Source organism: Hypanus sabinus, chromosome 8 (assembly GCF_030144855.1).
Source record: "Hypanus sabinus isolate sHypSab1 chromosome 8, sHypSab1.hap1, whole genome shotgun sequence".
Classification (NCBI taxonomy): Eukaryota; Metazoa; Chordata; class Chondrichthyes; order Myliobatiformes; family Dasyatidae; genus Hypanus; species Hypanus sabinus.
The window spans coordinates 70,804,423-70,825,725 of record NC_082713.1 but is presented as its reverse complement, the minus strand read 5'-3'; the positions used below and the strand labels follow the sequence as shown (position 1 = coordinate 70,825,725).

Here is a 21,303-nt window from a genome sequence, read left to right as displayed (position 1 = left end):
GGGCCAGGGCCGCAGTGGTCACAGTCCGGACAGAGCAACCGACTGAGCGAGGAGTGAGACAGGCGGCCCCCCCCCCCATCCCCCCGTAGATAGGTAGGATCTATCAGCCGTAGCTGCTCTGCTACTTATGAAACCCTGAATTAGGTCGTCTGCAAATATTTTAGCACCGGGTTCCTCATGAACATTCGGTGTTCTAAATAGGTTTAGGGGCGGCTCCCATCTGTCCGCGCTCCAGGCCAGTAGCAACAACACTGCGAGGCGGCCATTTACCCATGGCCAACCAGTGATCCCTGACATGAGGGTGTCACTGCGTTTAGGCAACTAATGACCTCGCATGGGTAATGAACTCGCGTGCGTTCAAGTTCAACAGTGGGAGTGACAGGGAATGAGGAGAGGTGCAGCTGATTCATATCGTTTCACATCGCCAAATCATATCGTTTCCTCGTGGCCCAGTAGCACATGCTTTGCGGCCCGGTGGTTGGGGACCACTGGTCAAGATAGCAGTGGGAATCAGTAGGTTTATACAAGATGTCAGTTGACAGTTTGTCTCCAGAGATGGAGACAGAGAGACTGAGAACAACGAAGGACGGGTGGCAGTTAGAGGCAAAGTTGATAAAATTGATGAGCCCAGCATGACTGCATGAAGCAGCACCAATGCAGTCGTCAATGTAATACAGGAAGAGTTAGGAGTATTGCCAGGGAAGGCTTCGAACATGACTGTTCTACATAGCCAGCAAAAAGGCAGGCACACCTGAGCCCCTTGCGGATGCCTATGGCTACCCCTCAAGTCTAGAGTAAGTGGGAGGAGCCGAAGGGGAAATTGTTGAGGATGAGGATCAGTTCTACCAAAAGGAGGAGGATAGTGATGGGGGACTGGCTGGATATTTTGTTGAGAAAGATGTAGAGAGCTTTAAGGCCTTTTTGATGGGGGATAGAGGTGTATAGGGACTGGATATCCATGGTGAAAATGGGGCGGTCAGGGCTAGGGAATTGAATGTTAGTGAGGGGTTCAAGAGCATGAGAAGAGTAATAGATGTAGATGGGAAGAAACTGAACCAAGGGGATAGAATGGAGTCGAGGTACAAGGACTAAAGTTCCGTGGGGCAGGAGCAGGCAGAGACAGTGGGCCTACCTGGACACAGGTCTTGGGTAAGAAACCAAGTTTATGGATCTTGGGTAGTTTGTTAGGTTTGTGGATCTTGGGCAGGAGGACATATCTGTAGTCTTAGGTAGGAATACATGATATATTTTCCAAATAGAAGACTAGGTTTTATTGACTCACAAAAATACAACTGCAGATGCTGTGGATCAAAGAATACATACATGTTGCTGGAAGAACTCAGCAGGTCAGGCAGCATCCGTGAGAAAAGAGTAGCCAACGTTTCGGGCCGAGACCCTTCATCAGGAATCATTGACTATCAGGTTTTATTGACTACTTGACATAAAAGGTAAGTCCAAGAGAAAAGTAATTTACAAATATTTTCCTTTATACAATCAGCTATTCTATGTGCTTGAGCTGTCCCAAATCAGTGGTCACTTTCTAGGCAGTGGACCAAGTATTATACTTCATTGGGAAAGGAAGGTTTTAGGGTCAAGGTTCATTTTTAACAAGGTTATAATGTTAACTGTCCAGGAATGCTCAAACCCATTATTGTTTGATTAAGATCTCCCAAATGGAGATTGATGGATGGTTTGAAACACTTGAAATGGGGGAGATAAAGATGCTTCTAGTTGGACCTTAACCTTACAATTTGACCCATTGAGCTGTTAAATAGGAAATAATTATTCCATAAGAAGAGTAGTGAAAATGTGAAAGACTTCTCTCAAAAATACTGAAAAAATTAAATATTTGAATGTTTTTTTTGTAAAAGAGTGGGTATGAAGTGAAACATAAATGAGATGAGTAATTAAGTGTGAGGTTCATGTCTAATTGAATGGTGGGACAGACTCAAGGGGCTGAATGGTCTATCTTTTCCTGTTTCTGTGAACTGCATTTGAAATCATTCCTCAGTTGCATAATTTAATGGCACTTTACTCAGTGCCTTTCCCCAATGGAGTCCAGGGGGATCTCTGAGATTTTTACAGTTAAATGAATTATATTCTTCCAAAGTCAGCAAAAAAATGTAAAATGAAGAATAGATTCTCCTAAGAAAAAACTGAATGAAAGATACTGCAAAAGGCAAACATGGAATGGTGACCCATTACCTAGGTTATGAGCTGGGATACTAATTTGAAGAAATATTTAACAGATTTGGCAGTGATGCTTTAGGAAATTTAGTACATGCTGAAAGGTGCTCACTTTCCAGGAAACCTCCCCCCCCCCCCACCCCCACTGAGAACTGAGCTCCAAGGGTGAATCAGACCTTTCTTGTTCACAAATGCATGACCTAACTTGTGGAACATTAGAACATAAGAAATAGGAGCAGGAGTAGGCCATCTGGCCTGTTGAGCCTGCTCTGTCATTCAATAAGAACATGGCTGATCTGGCCATAAACTCATCTCCACCTACCTGCCTTTTCCCCATAACCCTTAATTCCCCTACTAAGGAGTTAGGACGTTCGTCTAGTGATCTGAAGGTCGCTAGTTCAAGCCTTGGCTGAGACTGCGTGTGTGTTGTTGAGCAAGGCGCTTAACCACACACTGCTCTGCGACAACACCAGTGCCAAGCGGTATGGTCCTAATGCCTTCCCTTGGACAACATTGGTGGCATGGAGAGGGGAGACTTGCTGTTTGGGCAACTGCCGGTCTTCCATTAAAAAAAAACCCTGCCCAGGCTTGCACCCTGGAAACTTTCCAAGGTGCAAATCCATGCTTTATCAAGACTAACGGAGGCCTACAATTCCCCTACTATGCAAAAATTTATCCAGCCTTGTCTTAAGTATATTTACTGAGGCAGCCTCCACTGCTTCATTGGGTGGACAACTCCACAGATTCACCACTCTGTGGGAAAAGCAGTTCCTCCTCATCTCTGTCCTAAATCTATTCCCCCGAATCTTGGAATGAGCTGGGATATTAAGTCTGTGCAAACACTGACCCCCTTTCTATATTAAATGGGAAGGAGGTCTATGTTGCCTACCTAATTGTTGAAGGTAATTTTCTATCAACTCTATACTCAGCTGAAATGTTCAAATAATTTCCTTTCAAGTAGTGTCATTTTCACCATTATTCAGCAAATGGTAGCAAATTACAGCCTGTAACCAGTTCATAAAGAATTAAGTGAACAAGTACTCTGCTTTGATCCTTCAGAAAGCTCCCTTCCAAAACCTGGGATAAAACTGAATAGTTTCCAGGCAGCAGTTTTAACCTTTTGGTTTGTTATTCAGGGTGCTTAGTGCACAGGATTTTTGTGATTACTTGTATGGAAACGCAGCCCAGCTCTGTGTGGTGCTGAAGCAGAACTGTCCGAGATGCCTACTCACTTTGCAGCTGGCCAGTCCTTTGGGATTACAAGGTCAAGGCACTTGTCACAAGTAAGTCAAGCAAAGTGATTTGGCATAACTAAAAGGGGGGCAGGAAGCCAGTCTGACTTCCCGTCAAGTTAATGGATGGCAAATCAGGGGGATTCCATCCCTGTCTGGTTTTCCAATATTTGCAATGCCCAGTGAATCTAATACCTGCCAGGCATACTGATTGGAAAATCAATATGCTAGTGGCCCATGAAGCCAGAACTTTCACACTGTCCTGTCTGCATGTGGGCCTTTGGGAGAAATAGATGCAGAAGTTGCTGAGAAGGCTCAGCAATCAGGCAGGATTTGTGAAAACAGAAACTGCATTCATATTTTAGATCTCAATTGATACAAAGGACTGGATTTCTAGCAAGGATAGTGCTTCCATTCACTAATGGCAGCAACTCAATGCATAAAAGCATACAGACATGGTCAAGAAGTCCGGTTATTGTTCAGACCAAACAGTGGAATGGGGAAGTAATGTAATCTCAGTGACTTTGACCATGGATTGATTGTTGGTGCCAGATTGTTGGTGTTGGTGGCTTGAGTATCTCAGAATCTGCTGATCTCCTGGGTTTTTTATTTACAACAGTCTATAGAGTTTACAAAGAATGGTGCAAAAAACAAAAAGAAAATCCAGTGAGCTGCAGTTCTGTGGGTGAGAACATCTTGTTAAAGAGAGAGATCAGAGGAGAACTGCCACACTGGTTCAAGCTGACAGCAAGGTGGCAGTAACTTAGATAGCAATGTGTTACAACAGTGATGTGCAGAAGAGCATCTCTGAATGTGCAACATGTCAAACCTTGAAGTGGATGTGCTACAATAGCAGAAGATCATGGACATACACTCAGTGGCCAATTAACAAACTACCTAATACAGAGGTCACTGTTTGTAAGTAGGTTATCACAGAACTGGCAACAGCATACCAACTTCCAGACTTCCACTCTGCTCATATAAGTGGGAAAGCACTTAATTTTGAGTCACTATACAGGGTAACATTTAGAACATAAAATGGCACAGCGCAGGAACTGGCTCTACAACCCACAATATTTGTGCTGAACATGATATACCTGCACATGATCCATATCCTAACATTCTCTGCATGTTGCTGTGCGTATCTAAAAGTCTCTTGAATGCCACTATCACGACTGCTTCCAGTAAAATCCCTGGCAGCAGACTCCAGGCATTCAGCACTCTCTGTGTAAAACTAAAAAAAACTTGGCCCACACATCTCCTTAAAACTTACCCCCTCTCATCTTAAAGCTATGCCCCCTCGTACTCCACATTTCTACCGTGGCTATTTATCCTATCACACTATATAAACGTCTTCCATCAGCCTCCGACACTCCTGAGAAAACAGGCCAAGATTGACTAACCTCTCCTTATAGCCTCTAATCCAGGCAGTATCCTGGTAAGCCTCTTCTGTGCCCTTTCTAAAGCCTCCATATCCTTGGGCAACCCAAACTACAAGCAATACTCCAAGTGTGGATAGCCAAAGTATCATACAACTGCATCATAACTTCCTGACTCCTACCATGTATCTAGTAATGAAGTGTATCTAGTAATGAAGGCAAGCACACCATTAGCACTTTTAACCATTTAGGGATGTACGGACTTGGATCCCAAGATGCCTCTGTACATTGCACCTCTTATGTTTTCCCCTGTCTGTAATTACTTCCTCATTAATGTATTTGAGGGGAGCCACCTTGCTCTGAGAGGGGCTGAGGATTTTCCTGATGCCAATCTATATACCCCTGATATTGTCTGTCAGTTCTGCTGTCTGGATGTCTTCACTGAGCTGTATCCAGTACACATTGGTGCAGCAGCTGACAGTCTGCTGAACATTGCTTCTAGCAGCCCTGACGATCTGTAGGTTCCTCTCAGCTGGCAGGGCAACATGGTTGGCTTCAATAACAGAGATTATTTCATTGGATTTGGCTTCAAACCAGTCATCTGTTTTCAAGATTCTCTTCCCAAAAGTAGCTAAGGCTGTGTTGTAGATGGTATTCCACAGAAGTTCCAATTTTTCTGTGACAGATTCTCCAGGCTGCTGGGTACTCAGGTCTTTCTCGGAGGACTTAGAAAACTGCTCCAGCAGGTCTCAGTGAGACATCTTGTTGACACTAATGTGAGGATTCCCTTCTTGTTTAGCGCGAATTTTTGTTTGACTGCAATCCAATCATGCATCACACCAGCAAGTGATCTGTGTCGCAGTCTGTGCTATGTTAGGAGCATCTGCTGAGGGAGGAGTTTCCGATCAGGATCAAGTCCAGCTGGTGCCAGCCTCTGGAGTGAGGGTGTCCAGGAAACCTTGTGCTGAAACTTGGTCTGACAGTAGGAGTTGTTGATACAGAAATTAGAATAGGTACAGAACTCCAGCAATCTCTGTCTGCTCTCGTTCATCCTACCCATGCCAAAGTGAGCTCAGCAGGAGGTGCCATGCGTCAAGGTTTGCACTCACTCTGGCATTGGAGTCACCAAGAAGAACAAGATGTTCCTTGCTGGGGGAATTCCTGATGGTGGCTGCAAGGTTTTCATAAAATTCATCTTTTGCTGCAGATGTGGAATACACTTACAGAGAAACTGCTCTTGAGGTGAAAAGTAAGAATTCACTCAAATTCATTGCTACCTGGTTCCACCATCTTCAACAATGTGTTCCTCACTGGATTCTTCAAAGCCCTTCCCTTGCCAGAAAAAAGAATAATCTTTCTTCTTTAGTGTGCCAGTGTCAGCCAGGAATGTCTCCTGGAGGGTGGTTCAGTCCATGTGAAATTGCTTGAGCTTCTCATTTATTACAGCTGTCTTTCTGACCACTGATGTCTTGGAGTTTATCTGAGAGGCCAGTCATCATTATCCAAACATTCCAATATGACAGCTTTAGGTTGGTCTCTTTCACTGTATTGTCTTCCCCCTTGCAGTGTTTTTAGTCTGCTGTTCAGATAATTTCTAATCCCCATGTACCAATCAGGTAGATGAAGTTCATCAGCCTTGGACGGTTGGGTAAGGCTTCAGGCGTAAACCCCGAGGAAGAAATCCAGAGCTGGGGTCCCTAAGGTGGTTCAATGTTGTTTACAACTTCACTCTGGCAACCTCTGCGATGAGACTGGTGCCAAACTGTATTGGCGCTTGCCCTTCTCTTGGACTACATCAGTGACGTGGAGAGGGGGAGCCCGCTGCATGGGCAACTGTCAGTTCTTCAAATCTTTCCGCCCAGGATTGTACCTAGGAGTGGACACAGTCCACCAGAGGTGCAAGCCCATGAACCCCTAGGATCGACGGCTGCCTACAATACTACAGTATGCACCTAATAAGGAGAGCTAACCATGGTAGGTCAGCACTTTTGGACTGGTGGATGCCCAGTCTATGGTGGGTGGTAGCTATCCAATGAAATCTGCGAAACTCTCCTACCATTGGAAGAAACCCTGGCACCAGTCTTTATGTCCATTGAGCATAGTGAGTTATAATTGGTAACAGTTGCTTCATGTGTTGTGTCAACACCCTGAGCTGAAGCAGGAGTGTCCTCTTCTGAATAGTGTCAATGGTGCCAGGTGAAGTTGATACACAAACCAGGGCAGTACGATATGCAGAGCAGGCCATTGCCCATACAGCAGGCTCCCCCTGCCCACAATGGTGATGGAATGGTAGAGACTGATACAGTCGCAACATTTTCCAGTCAGTGTCAAAATCAATGCAGGACTGCCTTTCGGACTCCAGCTCTTGAGTTTTCCTTGGGGTTTGCTCACAAAGCCTACCCATAAGTGAGTATTGTCGCAAGGCAGTGGAGGTTTGAGATCAGAGTTTTCCTTCTCTTAGACAAGCTGCCAGCCACAGCTGATGAGCCCCATCTGCCTGGTTCACTTTACACTATACTACCTATATTTCAAATATCTTGAGCAGAGGCTTTCATGAAGCATCATATGGATCCTACTTGGTGATTTCATCCCTCAGTTGGATATATGATAGTCATTGTTTGTTGATTTAAGTCAGACTAACAAATCCATGAGTGCTCTTGTTTTCAACTGGCTTCAAATGTGAACATTCTCTTGCTGGAGAATACGTTTGAGATTTGGAATAGACAGATTGAAAGGGCAGAGGAAGAAGATTCAATGGCATATTTCTAAATGGAACTGGAAGAATAGGGCTTGGCCAAGCTACGAATAAAGACCAGTGTTTTCTGGCTTTTCCAGAGAGCTGGCAAAGGTATGATGGCTCGGGGCACTGTTTTATTAGTGTGAGATTTGATGTTGATCAATTCATAACTTGAGCACTCATGTCACATGTCTGCGTTACAATGATTTACAATCTATTTTTTTAAATATGAAAATAGATGCTGATGGCTTCTCGTGTAACTAGATTTACTTCCAAAAGCAAATAACCTTGAAACATGACTCATGGCTATTGCACCATATTTAGTATGTAGTTCACTATTAGTTCCAGTGATAATTACCCCTGTTATTTACCTACCCTCAAGAAGTTTATACATTACAGCAAGATATTGATCCCTTAATGATTCTGCACTTTTCATCCAAGACTGCTATATCTATTTCATTAGGTAGGTTGGGCATTAGCCAGCATGGGTGAAACCATGTGTCGACTCTGATGCTCTGAATCAGTGGAAAGTGAATGATGCCCTTTGATGCTGAGATACAGTGCATTGTAGGATATGCTGAAACACATCATCAGTGAAGTAACCTGGGGTCATTAGGTCTTTCAGCATCAGACACCCTCACCTAGGGGACTCAGCCAGGGTTGATCAGGCCTCGGCTTGTGTCCCAGCAGTATTAGTCCACGGTTCACACCCTTTGATCCATAGCCATCTGGAGGCTCGCTCAGCAGCCTCTGTGACGGTCCTAATGGCTTTTTCTTTGCAGCCCCCGAAACGCCAAGGAGAGAGTAACAATAAAGTAGATTTACTGCATTACAATTATGTTTTTAAAGTACAGTAGCATTAAAACCAAACTTTAATTACAAATATTAACACTTTACTCTAGTTGCTCAAGGATCATTTCTAACTGATGATTAATGAAAGGTATGTTTAAGAAGAATCCAAATTACAGATTAGTGCAGGTGTTGGGGGTATAATTAGAAATGCATTATTAAGGTCCAATTGTGCCATTCAAATTCATCCATTATTTAAGCCATAGTAAAAAACAATTACTTTATGAACATCCAGTTTAACACAATTTGAAAATGTACATCACTTTGTTTGAAGATGGCTGCAGACACTCACATAGTCATTTACAGAGCGTGCTGGGCGCTTTCCATTGGGGTTGCTTTTCAACTCGTCAGAAAGTGCCTCTTCTTCAGCTTCCTCTGGATCTCCAAAATCATAAAGTCCTGTATCTGAAAAGATGCAGTTTTAATTTAGAACTCAAAGAACTCCTCAGAGTGCATGTATTAGAGTGATATGTTTCTCCTATATATTCCAATAGCTATTAGTACATAGGTTGCCGCTTTCGAGACATTGTCCAGACAACAAAAACATGGAAATGAAAGCTGACTCCACTGCTTCATTGAGGCTCTATAATTATGGACATTATAAATTAAAAATATATTGATTTATTTTTCATCAACATATCATTGGTGAAAAAGAAAACATGGGATTCCGTTTGCAAATTCATTTATTGTTCTATCATAGACTGGCTTGCTTTCATTTTAAAAATGGATTTGTGATTGTTGTTTTTGCTTTGCTTGCATCCAGTGTATGAGAAATTGAACAGCATAAGGCAGCAAGGGAACAGAAGATTGAAATGGTGACTCCATTTGTTCTTAAAAAAAAGCTTCTTTTACGGATACACCAGAAGTGACTTTTGTCTAGACAAGTAGAAATCTATGAGCAGATGTCCATTAAGTTGTGATCAATACAGCCTCAAATTATGCTTTTGACACATCCATTACAGGTTTATGAACATAATCAGTAGCTTTCAATAGCTTGTGCTTTATGCCAAGTAATGGTGGGTTTTGGGTCAATGTCCATTCAGCGTTTTGCTAAAAACAATTACAAATGTGAGCATCTTTAATAACTGGTATATCTTTCCTGAGCTAAATATTGCAAACACATTAATATGTAACTTATTACCAGTTCAGTGTCAGTGTTTTAGGATTGCAATAAGCTGAATGATACTTGCTGATACTTCTTTGTAGTGTAAGTCATTAAAAAAGAACTCATTAAACCCATTTCGGTTAGACCAATCACTTCAAGGTGAATATTTCTGGACAAGATGTAACATCCTTTAGCCTGATACTTGGATTTATAACTTCAAAAAAAAACTTGCAAACAAATAGCAGGATAAGAATTTGACATATAAATATGTCACAACCTACCAATGAACACAGCTTATTGAAATTTCCTTTTTTTTTACCAATTGTAAGGATTTCTACAAATGAGTTCAAGGTAAAATCTTATCACGGGACTTAACAAAGAATTTTATTACAATTAAAGTTCTTACTCAACCTTGATTACATATCATTTTATTCACTGCTTATTCTTTTTCCGATGCAGTATAATCATTTTGGATGGTAAAATTAAAGCTTTAAATCTTGTTTCAAATTAAGTAATTTGTCAATAATTCTTACTTTTTCATTACCATACTTGCATAATTCACAAGGGAGAGCCAAGCTTTCAATTTAGATTGTGTATGATACTGAGTTAATGATATTAAGTTAATCACTGAAACAGCAATCAGAGTCTACAGAAGCTTCTTAGTCTTGTAAGTATTGTATAAGTGAACAAAAAGCATTGATCATATCTATTAATAAAAAGGTTTATTTGATATGAACATAAAACTACATACAAACACTTTGATACCTTTATTTCTGTTGTTTTTACCTTTCAAATATATTGGACGGAGCCAATAAATAGGAAGATTGCCACATATTTCGAGGACTTTTGAATTCAGCAGAAAATGTTGGTCCTTAATTGGATGCTCAGCTGCCACCCAAACAAGAGACTCATCAAACTTCACTGGCATAATTTCATCTTGCTGTTAAAATGAATGGTGGGTGTTAACCTTTTTATGTCAATGGCAAAAAAGTAAAACTTCATTATTTTTTTAATTTGGCAGTTTCATCCAAAAGTTGAACTGTAAAAAAAAACTCTGAATTTATTAGTAGTACAATAAGAGCAAATGACAAGACATAATTAAATTCAACTTCAGTCTGAACATATGGCGTGGTATAATTGGTTTTTCCACAAGTACTGATTAGTAGAATTTCATTAGGAAACTTTGTGCACGAACCTATTTTTCATCATTAGGCAGTACAGAAAAGGGCTTCAAATGCTATGTCAGCAGCAATGTACTTTTGTCAGGATGATTTTAATATGAAGACTTTTAGGATGCAGTTGTATTGCTTATACCAGGGTAAGAAAACACTGTGATTCTTGATTTGGCACATCTAAGCCTTTCTTCTATGTCTCATGCTGACAAAATGGGTCTCAATAAACTTGGATTGAACAAAACCTTACTCCCTGGAGAAGGGCAGAGAGGAGCATTAGAAACACTCTGAATGTTTTTCCCATTGTAAAGCACTGAGAAGATGTTTTTCGTAGATTAGAGCAGAGGTCCAGCGGACTGATTTCACTATTATTGGAACTTAGCTGAGCATTTCATATAATTTCTTCTTTTGCTTTGGAATAAATATACTGGTGTTAGCCGCATTGACAAAACCTCTTTAAATATAAATATTATAAATTGCACTTCAGTAAACAGAAATGGTTATTCATGTTAATTCCTAGGAAGAGCAGAGACTAAAGGAAAGTTGGCTGTTAAAGTATATAAGTATGTGATCTGGATAAAAATGTAGGTGGGCTGATTATTAAGTTTGCAGATGACATGAAACTTGACAGAACTGTTGCTACTGAAGAAGATTGTCAAAGGATACAGTGAGATATAGATTAGTTGGAAATGTGGGCAAATAAATGGCAGATGGAGTTTAATCTGGACAACTGTAAAAAAATATATATATTTATATATACTGTATATACAGTAGATTCCAGTCAATTGAGACATATTAGGACCAATACATTTTGACCCAAATAAACAGCAGCCCCATTAGCTAAACTTCCATGGAAGTAGCTAAAAAGGTATAAAAATCAATACCATTTAACTGAGTAACAAATTATTATTTAAATGAAATAGAGAACAAATTAGATCCCTACCAATACTACACCAATTCTATAAAACTGTGTATCAGTTCCTAATAATTATTGACAGAGCAAATCATCCAGAGTTTATGCTCCCTGGATTGTAAATGGACAAAAACAGTGAAGATATCTAGTGCAGATAGTGTACTAACATTAAACAGTGCTTTGATGATTGCATCCTCCAAATCTTCATTTCAAATGTAACATTCAAGATGATTATTGATTTCTTCAAATTCTACATGATTCCTAAATTGTTGAAGTAGTAAAATTGTTTAATTTTCACTCTTGTCCATTTCTAGCAAATCCAAGCCTATGTGCTTGAAAGCACAGTGAGAAAAACAGTTCCAAATTGACTTAATATTTAGTTCTCACAAAATATCAGTGACAGAAATTATTGCTTTTTGAAGAAATTATATGCTTTTTAAAATCTGTCTGCTCTAAGCATGGTGTAAGGTCTAACATCCACACAAGTGTACCCGTTTGATGCTAGTTAGAAACTGTTTGACAACAGTTTTCTGTGCCAATTAAGTGGCATAGTGTTCTAAACAAACAATTGAGTCATCAATCAAGGGATCAGCAGTGGAAAGAGTAAGCAGTTTCAACTCCTGGGGGTTAACATCTCTGAAGATTTATCCCAGGCTCAACATTTTGATGCAATTATAAAGAAGGCATGACAATGACTACATTTTATTAGGAGTTTGGGGAGACTTGGTATGAGACCAAAGACCCTCACAAATTTCTACAGATGTAGCATGGTGAGCATTCTAACTAGTTGCATCACTATCTGGTATGGAGGGGTGACTGCAAAGGATCTGAAAAAGCTGCAGAAACTTGTAAACTCAGTCAGATCCTTCATGGGCACTAACATCCCCAGGATGGAAGAGGTCTTTAAAATGTGAAGCTTTCAAAAAGGCAGTATCCATCATCAAGAATCCCCATCACCCAGGACATGTCCTTTTCTCATTACTGCTATCAAGGAGGTGGTACACAACTCTGAAGATACACACACAATGTTTCAGGCAGAGTACTGCTGAAGGGTCTTGGCCCAAAATGTTGACTGTACTCTTTTCCACAGATGCTGCCTGGCCTGCTGGGTTCTTCCAGCATCTTGTGTGTCTTGCTTGGGTTTCCAACATCTGGCAGACTTTTTCTTGTTTGTGACAATGTTTTAGGAATAGCTTCTTCCCCTCCACCATCAGATTTCAGAATGGACAATGAACATGTACATTACTTCAATTTTTTTTTCTTTCCTTTTTGCTGTCTTTTTGAACTGTTATTCAATTTAATTTTAAGAATATATTTCTTATGGTAATTTATAGTTTAAAAAAAATATGTATTACAATGTACCGCTGCCGCAAAACAACAAATTTCACGACATATGCCAGTGATTATTCCTGATTCTGATTGTGATTATGATACAGTACTGTACAAAAGTCTTAGGCACACACACACACATATATATATATATATATATATATAGCTAGGATGCCTAAAACTTTTGCAAAAAACTGTAGTAATCTTGTGTATTGCACTGTGCTACTGCCACAAAAAAAAACAGATTTCATGACGTAATCCTAATTCTGACAGGAGTGAGAGTGGGTTGGGGGCAGGGAGAGTGGAATCATGGTTGGGAAAGGAGGAAGGGAGAGGGGAGGGAGTGGGAAGCATCAGAAATACATTCCATAATGATCAATAAACCAAATGTTTGGATTAAATGACCTTGCCTGGTGTCTCAGGGCTGGGTGTGCCTGCATCCACACCAACCCCCACTCCAGGCGCTCCTTCTCTGCTACTTGTCCCACACCCCTCCTGTCCTAAGCCACACATATAGGCTTTTGCACAGTACTGTAGAAAATTAAACAAAAGTAGTATTATTAAAAGTAGTAGAGCGTGTAGTAGAGTAGTAGTGGGGTGGTTTATTGGATGGTGGAACATAGAGCACAGCACATAGAAATCTACAACACATTACAGGCCCTTCGGCCCACGATGTTGTGCCACCCATGTAACCTACTTTCAAAATTGTCTAGAATTTCCCTTGTGCATGCCCTCTGTTTTTCTAAGCTCCATGTACTTACTTAAGAGGCTCTTAAAAGATCCTATTGTATCCGCTTCCACCACCACTGCCGGCAGTACATTCCACGCACCTACCACTTTCTGTGTGAAGAACTTACCCTGAAGTCCCCTTGCTACTTATTTCCAAGCACCTTAAAACTATGCTGCATTGTGCTAGCCATTTCAGCCCTGGGAAAATGTCTCTGGCAATCCACATGATCAATGCCTCTCATCATCTTATACACCTGGTATATGGAAGGGAAAAAGCTGTTCCTAAAACATTGAGACTGTGTCTTGAGACCCCTATGCCTCCTCCCTGATGGCATCAATGAGAAGAGGGTCCTTAATGATAGATATTGCCTTTTTGAGGCATCACTTTTGAAGGAGTCTTGGAGCTGGCTGAGCTTGTAACACTGCAGTTTTTTGGAAAGAGCTGTGCAGTCGCCCTCCATATCAGAGAGTGATGCAAGCATCTTTACAAATTTGCTGGAGTTTTTGGTGATGTACCAGATATCCTCAAATGCCAAATGAAGTATAGCTGCTGCTGTGCTTTCTTTGCGGTTGCATCAATATAGACCCAGGATAGTTCTTCAGAAATATTGACACCTATGAATTTGAAACCTCACCCTTTATACTGCTGATCCCTCAGTGAGGACTGGTGTGACTGGTGTGTTTCCCCTTACTTTCCCCTCCTCCTCCTTGAAGTCCACAATCAATTTCTTCAACATATTAATACTGCGAGCACTGTTGTTATTGTGACACCACACAATTTACCTATCTCCCCCCTGCGGACCTCCTGATCACCATCAGAGATTCTGCAACTACAGCAGGTTCATCAGCAAATTTATAGATGGCAATTATTTTCTTCATTTGCCCTCTCCCACCCTTCCCTAATTTCACTGATCACCTGTCAGATTGTGTTCTTTCATCCTTTTCCCACCTTCTGTTCTAGTGCTGACAAATGATCTCGGCATGAAACATCAACTCTTTACTCCCCTCCATAAATGCTATCTGACTCGCTGAGCCCTCCGTACTTTGTGTGTTGCTCAAGATTTCCTGCATTTGCAGAATCTCTTCTGTTTATTTTGTGGACTGAATTGAAAGATTAGAATGGCAACTTAGTCTACTATTTCCTAACACTAAGGTTGTGGAAGGGTTAGAGGTTAAATATTTAACTTTGTGTCTAAGCAGAACACACATTAGGTATTAAAAAGCTGGAGCTGAAAGCAGTGAAAGGAAACAACTTTCTTCATAAGAGTTGATCTAATTAGTTCAAGAAAGACTACACTTGCCTGCAAAGCAGAATTTAATCCAAGACAATCTATTTGCTCATAAGAATACTGTGAAATAGATTGTTTTTCACACATTCACCTATGCTGCATATAAAATATTCCAGTTTGTTCATTTCCTTCAGTGTTTATCCATCTGTCATCTAGATATTTTAATTTGAACATGACTGAAAGCTAGTTGAATTCCTACAGCACTGCCAATAGCAACTTTGATTATGTACTTGCTTATAGTTGTAGCATGAAATTCAGCAATAACGTTTTGCTGTATCTGGCAGAACTATATCCTTAAGGATATAGATCTCTACAGGTAGGATCCAATTGTTGTGAAAAGAGATGAATTATTGGCTAATAATTCCTAAAGAGTGAACTTGGGAGCTGGTCAGAAGCAATTACAGGGACATTATTGTTATCCAATTTTTTTAATAAAGAAATGCTTTGACAGTTTTTTGTGTCAACAGTTAAAATGTTAAATTAGTATATATAGCAACGAAGCTCTCAAGCTATCAGTCAGGTGAGTAGTTAATAAATATTTAAGTATTATACCATGTAATATTTGCCAACAAGATTATCACTGCTCAGTAGTGCTGAACACACTATTTAGTATAGTCAATGTGTTACACACTGACTCCAACAGCTTTATTGAAATAGTATTTGGAGGAAATGTACAACTGACAGTTGCTGCTATGGAACATGAAGTGCTACCATACAGCCTTGGGTTTCCAAGGCTTGTCTTGCTAATGAAGTTTAACATGACCTATGACTTTAAAGACCAAGGAATTTTTGTTGAGCTTCTAGTTATGGGGCATTTGCAGACTGGATTTTCGTGAGACCAGATTGTTGATTGCATTCCGTATCTTAAAATCTTTATATGGATGAGTAAACTACATCTTAAAATATAATTGCTTAATGATATTTTAAGGCAGATTGAAATTCAGAGGCAGGAGCCATGACTTTCGTCCACTATTTGTTTTACGGGTGAGGGGACTCAATGGGATCCACTGGGATTTTGATTTGTCAAGGTAATCTTGAAATTAAGACAAACTTGGTAAGAGGTTAAATGGTATCTAAAATAAGTTTCTAAATTTTGTCAAACCTGCAGAGTATTTTGAATAATACCTAGTAATCCTATCCAGTGGAGATTGTGTAAGGCTAAGTTGGACTAATATTTTGAACATTATTTTGAACTTTGCTATCTGTCACAAGAGTTTCTTTGTGCATGTAAGATTTATTCTTACTAGATGTGTTCAAGGTAAATATTAATATGAGGTGCCACTGCAGGTGGAGTTTAACATCGACCACTGGGTTCATTGTCAGCAACATTATCTGAATTTTTAAGGTCTGTTTATCTAAAGGGAGGTTCCAGTCTTCCACCTCAAGTTGATTCTAATTAATGTTTCGGTAAATCAAACTTAATTTAAGAATGGGTTTTATCAATGAGCTGTGTGGGAGATCTGCGGCAGGTCACCAGAATCAGTCAGGATAGATTGGACTAATTGCAATCCAATCTTTGTATTCAAATGATCTGGATGTCCAACAGTGTATGTTTTAGAACGTGCTGGTTCTTATTTGTATCTCACTGCTTATAGAGAGGAAATATGTTGAAAGAAACCATTCATAGATGAGGAAACAAAAGACTAATTGCTTGATCCAAACCATTGGCTTGCTGCTGAAATCTGGTAAGCCAGTCCTTCTATATTCATCAGATTCTGAATGGATAAAAAGTAGGATTGAAATATGAATGATGTTAAAATGCCAGTTATTTATTTCTGATTTAACTCTCATGGCTTCATATAACACAGAAGGAGAGTATATGGCTCATCAAGTTCATGCTGGCTCTCAGATCAAACCCACCTTGTACATCCTCCTCATTTTCTCAAACTTATCGCAGCACCCATTCACATGAGAAGTAATTTTACAACAACCAACTAACCCATCAAGCAGCACACCTTTAGGATACAGGAGGACCCTAGAGCACCTGAGGTAAATTCTCAGTCACCTATAGACTCTACATGCTCAATATCAAAGCTCAGAATTGACTTGGAGTTGCCGAAGCATGGAGACAGTTGCAATACCTGCAGTGCCAGTGCATCATCTTGGACCATTCGTTTACGTTAAGAATATATAAAATGCAAGGTGCCATTGGATGCTAATTATTTATACTTGTACCTGCAAGTGAATACTTATTCCAGTATGTTATGCTTTATTCTTGTCTCCTTGTCAGCAAATCTATTACTGAAGGTCTTGAAATAACTCCAATCTAATACTCAGAAGAATTACAAAGAAGTGAAATGAGGGTAACCCCTCCTCCACCTCCACCAACAATTATAATAGTCTGGAGCTCACTACAAGGTGGAACTTCTACTCTATGGTATCTTAGTACCTTTAATCATGACTGACCAAACCTGAATGAATGAAGATTATCAACAGCTAATCAGAGGGTGAAAGAGCTGGTAAAGATATTAAGACACCAAATTGGACAGAGAGCAGGATTCTGAGAATGAGTTAGGAAGATGAACTTTACGTTGAAAGATGTAGTCAACAATGACAGGAACAAATGGAACTGATAAAACTTTTTGCTCTTAAAATTTGTACGATAGGTCAATGAGTGCTTGCTTTTAAGAGACTTAACACTGCAAAACCTTATTAGGCATGAGGCCCAAGGCATCTTGTACTGCAGATTGGGCCTTATCCATAATAAGATCATTACTTTGTACATCCATCAGTGTGGTTTGCAATTGTTGCTGAGATATAAGGTTGCAGGGAGAAGAGAGAGCTATCGTAAGAAATTGAGTATGCATTTTAAAGAGGACATACTGACGACAAAAGAGGCTTTGTACCTCCTTCTGCAGAAATGTGCTCTGACATTTATGTAGACTGGAAAAATCATAGAAGTGATGTTGCATGCCATTTGATTCAACTAAGCATGACCCAGCACCCTGGCAACCCTGCATCAGGTACTCAAAGGACCTAGAATTAAAATTGATAAGAACTTGATCCACACTGTATCCATGAATTTCTTTTTTTGAAAACTACATCACAGAATTTTACTTGTGTCTCACATAAAAACCTTGATAACATTTCTAGGTTTATGTACATACAGCACAGTCAATAAACTCATGTTGAATTGTTATACAAATTGGAACCACAACTGAGAAATTATAATGGCTAGTTGGAAGAGATCATTGCAGCTGGAGGAACTCAAAGGGTCAAATAGCAGCTGCTTTGGGTCGACCTTTCCTCCAACTTCCGCCCCCCCCCCCCCAAGTTGCTGCTTGACCCACTGAGTTTCTCCAGCAGACTTTTTGTTGCTCCAGATTCCAGTATCTGCAGTCTCTTGTGTCTCCCCTGTCGACCAATGCTTCAACTTTTCAGTTGCTTTCATAATGTTAATAAAATGACCGATGTTTACTGAAGGCTAAAAGACGATTAGCTTAAGCTTTGACCAATTAAAAATCTGACATTAAAAACATCAAAACTCTCTTCTAGAGTGTGCAAAATTCTCCATTCATGTTTGCTAACTGGAATTGGGATGAACACATTCCTTAACTGCAGAATGTTGAGAAATGAGTAAATTTTACATAGTAGCCTCAACCAAATAAAGTTAAAGGTGATTTCAAGTAACTCTGTCAGAGCGTAGGACCGAATTTGGAAGTGATATCCCAAGATGGAATCCTGAATGGATCTCTGCTTTCAGAAATGGAAAACACACAAAGCATGGACACCTTGGTATATTTCTTCAGATTAGATTTAAAGGCAATGGACTACATTTTTAAGATTTGTTATCTCTCCTCATATTCAAACTGGAAGATTGGGCATCAGAATATTAAGTGATTACATATAGGATCAGAAATTGATATTCTGAAATGAGAGGGTCATGGAGTTACACAGCATGGAAATAAGCCCTTGGGTTCACACTTGTTCAATTCAATTCAGCTGTTTTCCAGATCTAGACCCATTTTCCTACATTTGGCCCATTTACATCCAAACTTTTCCTATCCAAGAACCTGCCCAAACATCTCCTAAATATTGTGAAAGTACCTGCCTCTACCAATTTCTGTGGCATCTCATTCTATATAGCCACTACCTTCTGCGTGAAAATCTAATACATCAGGTCTTCTGTAGATCTTTATCTTCTCACCTTAATTCTATACATTCTAGCTTTAGTCTCCCTTATTCCAGGAACAAGACTATGATCAGAGAAACTGTGACCGGAGAAACTTCTTCACACAGAGAGTGGTGAATCTGTGGAATTCTCTGCCACAGGAAACAGTTGAGGCCAGTTCATTGCCTATATTTAAGATGAAGTTGGATATGGCCCTAGTGGCTAAAGGGATCAGGGGGTATGGAGAGAACGCAGGTACGGGCTTCTGAGTTGGATGATTAGTCATGAACATACTGAATGGCGGTGCAGGCTCAAAGGGCCGAATAGCTTAATTAATTCATGAGCCATGATGTTCCACACACAAAGCCATGCTGACCATCCCTACACAGTCTTCACTGAAAACCATAGATGTACTGAGCATATATTTCAACAATTACCTTGTTGCTGACTTCCCTGTACCTTGGCTTACTTAGTCTATCAAAGTACTGCAGATGCTGGAATCAATCAATTTGACTTGATGAGTGTTCCTAGCATTTTCTAGCTTTAAATATTCAAAAAATGGAATAGGATGAATAGGATGAATCCCAATTCCACAATTTAGCTTTAAAATCATTAATATGTATTTCAATGTCAACAGATTTATTGTAATGTTTGGCATGTAGTCATGTCAAATTAAATCTGACACTGTTGGGATGAAAATGTATTAATTTTGTTAATTAAAATAAATTATTATTTACTCTTATCATTTTGTTCTTGAATTTAATAGAAAGCTTTATTCTGGAGTATTAAAGCATTCAGCAGTAGCTACAGCTATATTTCTTTTGCAGATAGCAATGAGGTATCTAAATCTATGCACTTTTAAACTTAACATTCTACTTAAGTAATTTTTGCAATATATAAGATCTTATCAAAATCTGGGTTTGAAAGCTTTTGAAGTTTCAGTTATTTTGCGTGCATACAATTTGAAGGACTCTAGGAATTAATCCAATGAACTTACTTAGAAGTGAACTCTTTCTAACAATTAATTGTAAAGGTACAGTATATTCATATTAAGGGTGGAAAGAAGAAACTTTTATATGTTTGGGATTGAATTGTAATTTTTTAAGCTTGCATTTTTGTGTTAATGGACTGCAGAGTACCCAGGTCATTTGGTGCCACAGATATCTATACTGCATATTGGGTCCCAGAAGATATACTGGAGTCCCAGCAATGACTGGCTGCAATCAAAGAAGTAACACACTGAATGTGGTTTGCACTGGAATATAAAGACCAGATAGTAAGTACTTGAGCCAGAGTCATTGAGAATGAGATCTGGAGGCTGGAAATGGTCTGTAGGTTGAATATAGAATAAGGACATAGTATCACCTTCATTGCAAAACTATGGTGATGGACTATCCAGGAGAACAAACCTTGACTTGTATCTGATCAGGGAGCAAGATTTGTGGCAGTCAAGTACCTTGGATGCCAAGTGAAACTTTAACTGTTATCAAAAATGGCAGTGGTGTCAAGCAGCTGATTTACTCAGTCTAATTCATTATACCTTGCTCCTCATTGGGAATTTTTGCTTGATCATAATCCAGTTCCCTATTTAATTTGTTGACATAAGCAGCCATAGTTTTTTTCCAGTGTGAAGCTTGTACCTTGTGCTCCAGAGAGTCTGATTGTTAGGAATTGCTATGCCTTTAAACAGCAAATGTTCCATTGTGCCATTAGAAGATAATCTCCGTGCTTTTTTTTTAGCAGTAATAGGAAAGATTGAGAACAAAACAGGGAAATGCCTGGTCATTATAGATTAGCCATGCTCTTCATAAAACCACTGATGCATTGGACAAGCATTGTCATATCCATATATCTCACTTTTTAAAAATGGCTGAACCTTTATTTGCTAATATTGATCTTCTTTCATGATGCTTGCAAAGAAGTATTTTTGACAGAACTTCTCAACTTAGATTTCCTACCTCATTGATAACGGTGCACATTTTCACAAATGTTGGAGCAATCAATGCTCTATAAACCTAGGCTGAGTCTTCCCTACACTGCTGCTCTGGTGCTGTGTTATCAGCCAGATTAGCTCAGGCGGAAGAAATAAAATCAGCTGTTTGGAGATAACTGAAATCAGCTGGAGCCATGATTAAAACTATATAATTTAAAATGTGCACATTGTAAAGAATATTTTTTCTTCAACTTCCATTAGCCTTTGTCTCCAGAAAGAGAGAGGAAAAAGTGAACATTGAACCTCTGAAACATTTTGCTGGAGAAGTAGTAATGGAA

The 21,303-nt window shown here is 39.6% G+C and overlaps 1 protein-coding gene across 1 annotated transcript in view; it reads right to left on the bottom strand.

Annotated features, from left to right (window-relative positions):
* LOC132397760 (leukocyte cell-derived chemotaxin 1-like) overlaps positions 1 to 21,303 on the bottom strand; it is a 133,314-nt gene that overhangs the window by 17,881 nt on the left and 94,130 nt on the right. The window contains exons 5-6 of the mRNA XM_059976525.1: positions 10,276 to 10,429; positions 8,677 to 8,789 (exon numbers count right to left, since the gene is read on the bottom strand). Coding sequence (XP_059832508.1) covers positions 8,677 to 8,789; positions 10,276 to 10,429 — 267 coding nt within the window. The remainder of the gene's footprint in view (positions 1 to 8,676; positions 8,790 to 10,275; positions 10,430 to 21,303) is intronic.